General features: G+C 37.9%; 1 protein-coding gene across 1 annotated transcript in view; it reads right to left on the reverse strand.

Annotated features, from left to right (window-relative positions):
- The window catches only part of f (espin protein forked), a 136,801-nt gene extending 131,741 nt beyond the window's left edge, over positions 1–5,060 (reverse strand). Inside the window, exon 1 of the mRNA XM_089090646.1 lies at positions 1,673–5,060. Coding sequence (XP_088946772.1) covers positions 1,673–5,025 — 3,353 coding nt within the window. The 5' untranslated portion in view covers positions 5,026–5,060. The remainder of the gene's footprint in view (positions 1–1,672) is intronic.
- Between the last annotated feature and the right edge of the window lie 6,169 nt (positions 5,061–11,229).

Genomic DNA, 11,229 nt, shown 5'->3' on the forward strand with positions numbered 1-11,229 from the left:
CACCAGATTAGAGAAACGCCTACAACAGCATAAAGATGATATTACTAAAGCTCTAAATTCCAATATAGCTACTGTTTCTTATGATTCTGCCGTAGGCAGTCATGTTTTCGAAAATCCTAGCTACAAAACACTTTTTGAAGAATCTGTCCTTATTAGCAATGACCTAGGCATAAAACAGATAGTTCGAGAAGCAATTGAAATCAGACTTGAGATTAATAAAAATATGTCCTTAAATAGGGACTTGGGGGAATATTCACTAAACGCTCTGTTTTATTGAAGTGAATTTAACAAGTATTTTGCAATATGTTGCATCAAGACATGGTTAATTGTAGAAAGAGAAAAGCCAAGATAGATAGTCCAAGTAATTGAGAGGCAAATGTTTAAATGGCTGCGGCACGGGTAAATGGCGAGAGTAAGTATGACTCTCTTATTGGACACATACTTGTTTGTTAGTTTTTGGAAAGGCGCGCCTGCCTAGAGTCTCGGGCATGTTGACCAAGAGTTTAAAATTGACATAGGACCGTTAGATTGCCTGGAATGAGAGGCAAACAAGGCACGCCCGCCTATGATCTTACGAAGGTTGACCAAGAATTTAGAATTGACTTAGGGCCATTAATTTGCTTGAAATAACAGACAAACAATCGTTTAAAGACACCTTTATCTTCCAAATAGTACCTATTCGTTGCCTAAGCTCAGGTTAGGTTAGGTAATATACAAATTTAATTAAAAATAACCTTACAAAATATTTTAAAAAACCAGTAGACATTAATACAGAACCGGTCACAAAAAGGCCTTTGATGTTAGCTACCAAAAAGGCAGGTTTACCAATAAGAACGTGTTTTCAATTATTTTTCTTTTACTTCAATGAATTGCCTTGTTTTACCTCATTTTATTTATCAGTCCTGGTTGAACTTGACTGGAGTAAGGATGCCAGGATTGTTTTGAAAAAAAATTTGCATCTTAGTTTGTTGGTCGCATGTTGTTGTGGGTCTTTTTTCTTTTATATAACTTTGCTTTGCTGAGGACGGACCTTGGACATAGGGCCGAAATATTCATTCAAATTATATTCACTGTCTTATGAAAAGAATTCCCTATTGTTCTTCCTGTTTTGTTGTTTGTGATGGAAAGACAGTGTGCTTTTATTTGGAAACATTGACTCCAAATTTGCCCTCCCCCCCAGGATTTTGACGAAATTACGCCACTGCCTCTTCTCCCCTAAATGGGAAGAATAAAAAAAATAAGGTATTGAATGGCAAATAGAGCTTATGGAGGACTTAACCCTTTTGAAAATACTTTCATCCACCCCTTTATGAACAGAAACCGTCAGTCTGACTTGAATGAAAGATAATATTTTTTTGTATTATTGAAATCTTGCTTCTGAAATAAATATTATAATTGACTAACAGGTCATTTTCAATAAGCGAGAAACAGGATAAGCAAAAACATGTCCTTCAGACTACTAATAATTCTGCAAAATAGTGCTTGAGATCTTCTAAGTTGAACTGATTGAGATCTTCTAAGCATTACTGAGCAAATTTGACGGATTTCTGTTTTGCATCACCACATATGGATATGGAAATTATTAATTTTGTACGCATGAATAAAAGAGAAAGCTCCACATCTTTCCCATTATGATTTCCAAATTAGTTTTGAATCTACTTAAGTGTCTAACCTGACTAGCGGCTGTTCAATCATCGAATTTGAAACTGTTTTGCCATCATTCATATTATGTACTCCAAATGTGTGTTTTTCAACAGGATTCGGAGCCGTTCCATAACTAGACAGTTCATTGCTCATTTCTTTAATATCGCGGCTTTCTGTCCCATGATACGAACCAATAGGCTGTTGGGGCTGACCTGGATATATACTGTGTTCTTTGCCAACTTCTTGTTTTGGTGTGTTTCCTTTTGCATTCCCTTTTTTCACATCTTTTTTGTTCTCTTTCTCTGCTTGTACTTCCTGTTCAACTGGAAGAGAAATATTGTCCGATTTGCAAGCTTCCGTTCTTAAAATACCAACGGCTGGTTCTTTCTCTATTGTAGTTGAATCAGTTTTGTTTTCTCTTGAACAATCACTTGGACTTTTGCTTAAAATACATAAGTTCTGAAAAAGTACATTTGATTCTTCACTATTAAAAGGCAAACTCTGTAGTATGATAAGCTCTGATTTAGCTTCCACTGCAAAGTAGTCTGCAACTGAGCAACTAAATTCATGGACTGTTTCCCCTGAAAAGTCACCACTCAGAATAGTTGATTTTTTAACCAAATAAGGATAATTGTATCTATTACTTAAGTTATTGAACTTACAATCATATTTTAGTATTTTATTTTCATTAACCAGTTTGGTATCTTTAAATGGGGCCTTTATCCAATTGCGCATTTCATTTAAGCCATTCATGTCTTCTGAGGAATTATTGTTGATTTCACTATCATTATAACAGTTTTCAACGCTCAGATTATCAGAGCCGAAGGTTTTAGTTAAGTGAAACTGAGAATTTTCTATAGAGGGAGACTTCAGTGTTTCATAACAACAGCTATTCCTGCTATCGTCACATATATATCTGGTCTCCTCATTAGAGTTCCTGAAAACATTCTTACTTCTAGAAATACAGTCTTCGGTTTTCAAACCTACTTTAACGCTGCTTAAGGCAGGGCTCATAGCTCGGCGCTGTGAAATTTCACAACTATAATTGTCTGTTTCTGGTTTCCTTCCGGTAGAATCCTCAGCTTTCTGAAATCGCTGAAAACTGCCTTCACTACAGGACAAATAGCCTCCTTTGTACGGACTATCCACACTACATGGATTAGGGTTGTCTACTTTCTTGAAATACTCAAAGCTGTTTTCACTACAAGACATAGACTCTTTTACATTCAAACTATCAGTAATGAAATTCGTACCAGGAAGGCTTCGATCTTCTTCTAGTTGTTGTAGAGGAGAAAAGAAATCAAACCCGCCTTCTGGTACTGTACCATTTTCCAGGTTTCTGAAACTGTGAGTTTCGCAGCAGGGTGTCAAACTTTCTGCAGAATCGGTTAGTGTTCTATCCTTTAAACTATGAGTACCATTTAACGATTTATAGGAAGAAATCAAACTTAGAGCTTCAGCTATTTCACTAGGCTTACGTTTATTCAACAGAAACTCATCATTTCTGAATGTTACATCAAATTTCTTGCTATTATCTTGTCCAGGTCCCATGACGATAAAATCCACCAATTTAGGTGCGTTTGGATCTGGAACATCAGCTTTTTCAGAACTATGAATGTTTTCATCTTTAACACAATAATTTTCAGGACTGCAAGAATTCCGGTTGGTTAGTAAACCGTTTAAACCTTGATTTTTATTTTCGGTCACAAGTGGGATGGTTTGAGTTTCCTCTTGAGCACCGTTTTGATTCCAGATTAGAGGATTCGTTATGTTTTTCATCGGTTCATCGGTTTGGGATCGACTTCCTTCTGAAATTAGACCTAATTGACTATCTGAAGCACTATTTTCTGTAATATCACTTACAAAAGACTCCTTTGACGTTATCAAGTTTTCAGCAGTTCGAACGCAATTTCCTTCGCTAATTAAAGTATCTTCACTTTTTCTGTTACATTTATCGTATTCATCACAATTTTCAATATTATTAATTATCATTTCAGAACTAAGAAGAACAGGCTCTGTATTTTCACTGCAACATTCCTTCTTTTTCAAGTTAGATATTCTGTTATCAAGGTTAAAAGGAGCATTTTGATTGATTTGTGGAGATATAGCCGCGAGATTTTCATCTTCGAAAAGGACTGATTTCTGGCAAAATTTTTGAAAGCTGTGCCCTTCTATGCAGGATTCAAGACTTTCAAAATCACGCTCAACATTACTTACAGATCTTTCTATTTCTTCTGTTTTACAGTTTGGTTCCCTCGGTGAATCATTTAAGTTGCAAATCATTTCAAGAAAACTATTCACTGAGCATAAACTTAAACTGTCTTCTTTGTCATATATTTCTTGTTTCTTTAAACCGAACCGACGTCTCAACACTTCACTGAACCCAGAAGAATGAAATCTTATCAAGCTTCTACGCTTCAGCTTGATATTTTTTAAGCTATTTTTGCTCCTTTTCGTACCTGGGGAATATTTCAGGTGGAATTTCGGTTCAGTACTTGGTAAGGAAGCTGAACTTCCGCATGTCGCAGAGTTTTTTGACTTACAAGTGTAATTACTTTTACTCGATTTATTTGAGCCATGATTATATAAAGATGTCTGACCAACGTCAGATTCACTGTCTAAATTTACAACATATGCACCTTTTAAACTTGAATATTGACTACCTAAACTATCAAGGGATCCATGTTCCTGAAGGGAGTTGAATTCATTCCAATAATGATCATTTGATATCCTAGATTCAGATGCGCATCGTCTATGCACAGGCCGAGGTACTTGATAAATAGCTTGATCGTTCATCAGATTCACAGCAGGACAAGAGTCTGCTCTCCTATAATTGGATATATTCTTACTTTTAGTGCAACTTATCCCATGAAGGTAGTCAACATTTGAAAGCGAATCGAAAGAATCCACTGTGACAGAACCACAAGAATCACTTAAGCCATCATTCAAAGTAGGGACGGAGATATGGCGATACGGGAACTTACGCCGTTTGACTGTTTTCATGGTCGTTTTTCCTGAATTTTCCTGATTTTGCTTATGAAACGGAGGTACACAAAACTCAGGAGTCCCACGATATCGAGAATCATAGGACCGAGACCGTTTAAATGCTACATCAAGTTGTAAGGGTACTAAATATCTGACATCAGGTATATCAGCTGAACGAGAACGGAACGATTTGTCACCATAAGCAGTATGTATCCTCGAACTCCTAAAAACCTGTTTCTTTTGCTCAAATATCTGACCTTTCGTCAAAGTTTTGAAGTCTAAATGTTTTTCTTTGAAAGCATATGATCTCTTCACTTCACTACTTTTAAAAAACTCACACTTTCTTTTTTGTTCGGTTATATTCTTACTAGGATTTATACTCAGGCGAGCACCCATTATAACAGTCACATCACAGCGGTTTCAAAAAGACTAATTTGATCAGTAGCAGATTTTCTACGGCCCTTCAAATTTCTTAACTGTATCGAGCATATATCACTTGAATAAACATCTTTGCTACTGCCTACAGCATTTTTATCCTTTTTTCCAGACCAGTATATTATAAATTGTATCCTTTTGGTCAAACCACTTCGTTCATAATGACACAAGTGTGTGCAGCAGCTCAATAACTATTTGCGTTAAAGTGCTAAATTCACATAAAAACCAATTATAAGCTGTATAACATGTGATTTAGTTCTAATTTATGTGAATCAAAACATTTGTTTAGAGGCACAATCCTCACTCGAGCAGAAAAATGAGATTTTTTAATTTGAAAAACCATAAGTGTAATCATGATTGGAGGAGACAAATTTCATCTGGTAAAAAGTGGGTCATAATAGCTAAAATAACTATAAGCGGTAAATAACAAGCTCTCTTTAACACTGCATGCTGTGGAGAAATTTAACGTGATAAAATAGGAAAACAATTATGCATAAAATAATACACTAATTACGTTTAAATAATAAGCTGCTGTTTTTATTCTTTTCAACATAATTGGAATTCATCAAGCAAAATAAAGTAAATACATTTATGCTTGATTCCTACCAAGCCCAGTGAGCATTCTAATATGAATCCCACGAAATGGTGACTTTTTTTTAAAGCGTGGTATGTTTAAACAAAAACTGCAATTTTGTACCCCGAAAGCTGACTGCAGTAAAAGCTAAAAAAATGTAACATTAGTCGTATGCAAAATTTTGTATCTCAGAGCAAAACTCTGATTTGCAATTGCGAGTTTTAAGCCAGGTAAGAACCTAGCATTAGTCATCTAATATGTAAATTTTATATTCACGACGAGCAGTTCTGAAATTTAATGATCCAGAGAAGCGGTCTAGAACTTCAATTCAAATAATCTCCACCAGTAATGACTTTTTGGACTTTGAAATACACAAGTATGTAGGTATGTACACAATTAAACATGGATGCTACCAAATCAGCGAAAAAAGTCACAGAATTTCTTAGAGATGAACACGTCCGAAACAAAATCATTTTATTTCTCCACCAACTCAGAGTTTCGAATTTTTCATCATTTGACCTAACTATACAGATAACAAAATACGTCTATACATTTTGTTCGTATTGAATTCAGCAAACTGAAGAGACTACTCTGTGTTGCGAAAAGATACAAGATTCAGCACAAACGAAACATATTAAAAAGCAGATTGAAGAGGCTTCATTGAAAAAAAAAGACACAGAATTTGGACAAGAAACTGTGTTTTAAACTACTCAAATGTACTGCAGGAATTACTAGTTTGCTATTACAGTATTTTCTTTTAACATAGCTATTAATTTTTTGAAACAAGTTTTTTTTTCAAATCAAAGTAACTAGCAACATTCAAACTTAAAATAAACAAAAATTAGTCTGCATATAACAGGGATTGCCCCTTCTCGGCCCCCCAATATTTATGCTAAAGTTCTATGCTACCATAATGAAAGCATTGCGAGAACAATAAACGTGCAACTGATTGAGTTTTAAAACATTTAAATAAAAAAAATAGTATAATTTAAAGCGAATGCACAGACATGAGCTCCACTATTTTTCGACATTTCAAGTTTTATTGTCGGTCTTTACTTTCATTTGACTTTTTTTTAATACCATACCCAGCGTGACAGTTTATCAAACAGTTCGCAACCCGGCTCAATAGTAACCGAAACTTTAAAAATTGGAATTTTGACCAATAGCTACATCAAAAGAATCAAATTTTTATTCTGATTTCAAATATATAAGTTTCCTCAAGTTTAGTCTGACCCATCAAAAAATACAAGCCTGAGAAAATTTGCCTTATTTTCGAAAAACGGAGAAACACCCCCTAAAAGTCATAGAACTTTAATGAAAATCACACCATCAGATTTAGCGTATCAGAGTAAGAGAACCCTACTATAGAAGTTTCAAGCTCCTATCTGCAAAAATGTGGAATTTTGTTTTTTTTTTGCCAGAAGAAAGATCCCGGATGCGTTCCCAGGGGTGATCGTATCGACCCAGTGGTCCTAGAACATCGCGGGAGGGCTCATTCAAACGGAAATTAAAAGTTCTAGTGTTCTTTTCAAGTGACCAAAAAAATGGAGGGCAACTAGTGCCCCTCCCACGCTCATTTGTTTCCCAAAGTCACCCGATCAAAATTTTGAGATAGCCATTTTTTCGGCATGGTCGGAATATACAATAGCTATGTCTTTGAGGATGACTTAATCCCCCACAGTCCCTGGGGGAAGGTCGGCAAGTTATGAACTTTGCCCAATGTTAACATATAGCATTGGTTATTGGGAAATATACAGAAGTTTTCAGGGGGGATTTTATCTGGTAGTTTGGGGAGGGGGTCGGAGATTATGTGGGAGGATCTTTCCATGGAGGAATTTTTATGGGGGAAAGGACCTTGCTATGAAAGGGGTGCCGGATTTCCCAGCATTATTTAAAGAAACGATCAGAAATTAAATTAAAAAATTTATTTTTTCAACTGAAAGTAAGGAGCAACATCAAAACTTAAAATGAACAGAAATTATTATGTAAATGATTGGATTCGCCCCCTAGTAATTACCTCGCTCTTTACGCTAAAGTTTTTTTGTTCTTTCATCAGAGCTATTTATTCTAATTAACGGTCTTTGTGATTAAGGGGTCATTAGTAGAAGGGCCTTATTGAGCCCCATTGCTCACCCCTGCTGCCATCTACAATTTAGTTTAATACGGAACGAACTCCTTATAAGGGCATAGCCTCCCTAGGGAGAACACGTGGTTAATGGGGTCAATGACCTCTTTTTCCAAGGTCGATTTATTTTATGTTTCTATGTGTAATAACTCCGGAACGAAGGTTGCACATGCGCATTGAATTCTAACGGGAACAATGTTATTGATCTAGGACTCGAGGGGGAAGTGAATTTCCGAGAACTTGATTGCATAATCAAAGTGTGTCAACAACAACAACATCGACCTTGACATTTGCTGAGAGCGTGCACTTACAACAACAACAACATCGACCTTGGAACACCTGTGCTGTCGACCTCAATTCACCTATCGTGAATCAATAATTCCCCTTAGAAACAACAAATTAATCCCCCTTTCTTGACAGATCAATCAACCAATGACATCATCTGTCAGACTTTAAAAATTTTCGCATAGAAACGATTCTCCAGGAATAAATCCAAGTCAATAATGTCTTTGCCTCGGAAACGACTCTTTTGGTCGAACTCCAAAGGATATTAATAGCCAAAGGCCATGGAAACAATTCACCAAGAAACATCTTAGCGATGAATTGTTTTAGCGCGGGAATCAGGTTTCTTATTAATTTGAATTGCATTAGCGCAGAGATGCCAAAAACAAAATGAACACGCTGAATTACGTTTAGGGATTATTTGGGCGAAACTGTTTGAGACAGGTTATGGAACTATTTCGGCGAAACAGTTAGAGACATTTTAAAAGATGATTTTTTATGAGATTTTAGAAGAGAATTTAATGGTGAAACTCTGTGGTCGTTATAATACACAAGTTTCATTTGAACAGTGTTGTGAGGTCCTCTAACCCAACCCAAAGGGTTCCAATCCTCCTACCCCAACCCCGAAGGAAGCCCCCGGTCCTCAAAGGCCCTCCAAGCTCCCAAAGGGCCACCGGCACCCCCAAAGGCCCACCCAGACCCCCAAAGGCCCACCCCGACCCGCAAAGGCCATCCCCGGGCCCCCCAAAGGCCCATCAAGCTCCCAAAGGACCAACGGGGTCCCAAAGGCCCTCCACCGGTCCCCAAATGTCCCCCAGGTCCCCAACTGCCCCCCCGACCCCCAAAGGCCCACCCAGTGCCCCAAAGGCCCACCCGGTGCCCCCAAGGCCCGCCCCCCGCCCCCAAAGGTCCCCCGGACCAGAGAAGCGCCGCCGGGATGCGCCGTGGGCCAGGAAAGCGCCGCAAGATGCGCCGCAGGGATGCGCCGCGGGTCAGGAAAGCACCGCAGGGGATGCGCCGCAGGGAGGCACCGCAGGAAAGCGCCGCAGGATGCGCCGCAGGGATGCGCCGCAAAAAAAAAGTAAACTAAAAAGTAAAAATTTCGAAATATTATCCCCCAAACGCCCTCCTCAGACCCCCAAATGCCCTCCCCCGGTCCCCAAAGGTCCCCCCGAGCTCCCAAAGGACCACCCGCCCTCAAGGGACCCCCAGACCCTCAAAGGCTCTCCCCGAGCACCCGTCTTTCGTTGAGGTGTGTTGTCTGAAACCTATGAGTTGGGAGGTGTAGTTTGCTACTTCAGGCTTTTCTGAGCTAAGGTTTCCTAGTATTTCCTAGGTGAATGTTGTCTGAAACCAATAGTTTGGGATGATTAGTTTGCTATTTCAGGCTTTTATGAGCTAGGTTTCTTAGCCTTTCGTTGGTGTGTGTTGACTGAAACTTATGATTTGGGATATGTAGTTTGCTATTTTTGACTTTTCTGAGTTGGATTTCTTAGTCTTTCATAGGTGTGTGGTGTCTGAAACCTATGATTTGGGATGTGTAGTTTGCTATTTTCGACTTTTCTGAGCTGGATTTCTTAGCCTTTCATAGGTATGCGTTGTCAGAAAATTATGATTTGGGATGTATAGTTTGCTATTTCAGGCTTTTCTGAGCTAAGGTTTTCTAGTATTTCGTAGGTGATTGTTGTCTGAAACCAATAGTTTGGGGTGAGTAGTTTGCTATTTTTGACTTTTCTGAGCTAGGTTTCTTAGTCTTTCGTTGGTGTGTGTTGACTGAAACCTATGATTTGGGATGTGTAGTTTGCTATTTTTGACTTTTCTGAGCTCGATTTCTTAGTCTTTCATAGGTGTGTGTTGTCTGAAACCTATGATTTGGGATGTGTGGATTGCTAGTTTTTACTTTTCTTAGCAGGTTTTATTAGAATTTCCTAGGTGTGTGTTGTCTGAAACCTAAATTTTGGGATGACTAGTTTGCTATTTTTGACTTTTCTGAGCTAGGTTTCTTAGCCGTTCATAGGTGAGTGTTGTCTGAAACCTATGATTTGGGATATGTAATTTGCTATTTCCGACTTTTCATAACCGGATTTCTTAGTCTTTCGTAGGTGTGTGGTGTCTGAAACCTATGATTTGGGATGTGTGAGTTTCTATTTTTTTTACTTTTCTGAGCTGGATTTCTTAGCCATTCGTAGGTGTGTGTTGACTGAAACCTATGATTTGGGATGGTTAATTTGCTATTTTTGACTTTTCTGAGCTAGATTTCTTAGCCTATCATATGTGTGTCCTTTCAGAAAATTATGATTTGGGAGGTGTAGTTTGCTTTTTGGACTTTTCAGAGCTAGGATTCTTAGTCACTCATAGGTGTTTGTTGTCTGAAACTTCGAGTTTGGGATGAGTAGTTGGCTATTTCAGACTTTTCTGAGCTAAGGTTTCTTAGTATTTCGTAGGTGAATGCTGTCTGAAACTTATGATTTGGGAAACTTATGATGTCAGAACATTATGATTTGGGATGTGTAGTTTGCTATTTCAGGCTTTTCTGAGCTAAGGTTTTCTAGTATTTCGTAGGTGAATGTTGTCTGAAACCAATAGTTTGGGATGAGTAGTTTGCTATTTTTGACCTTTCTGAGCTAGGTTTCTTAGTCTTTCGTTGGTGTGTGTTGACTGAAACCTATGATTTGGGATCTGTAGTTTGCTATTTTTGACTTTTCTGAGCTAAGGTTTCTTAGTCTTTCATAGGTGAATGATGTCTGAAACCTATGATTTGGGAATATGTAAATTACTATTTCGGGCTTTTCTGAGTGGGATTTCTTAGTCTTTCATAGGTGTGTGTTGTCTGAAACCTACGATTTGGGATGGGTGGATTGCTACTTTTGACTTTTCTGAGCTGAATTTCTTAGCCATTCATAGGTGTTTGTTGTCTGAAACCAATAGTTTGGGATGAGTAGTTTGCTATTTTTGGCTTTTATGAGCTAGGTTTCTTAGCCGTTCATAGGTGTGTGATGTCTGAAACCTATGATTTGGGGGTGTGTGGGTTGATATTTTTTGACTTTTCTGAGCAGGATTTCATATCCATTCGTAGGTGTGAGTTGACTGAAACCTATGATTTGGGATGGTTAATTTGCTATTTTTGACTTTTCTGAGCTAGATTTCTTAGCCTTTTATAGGTGTGTCCTTTCAGAAAATTATG

Source organism: Artemia sp. Qi Xiang Cuo, chromosome 6 (assembly GCF_049724085.1).
Source record: "Artemia sp. Qi Xiang Cuo chromosome 6, ASM4972408v1, whole genome shotgun sequence".
Classification (NCBI taxonomy): domain Eukaryota; kingdom Metazoa; phylum Arthropoda; class Branchiopoda; order Anostraca; family Artemiidae; genus Artemia; species Artemia sp. Qi Xiang Cuo.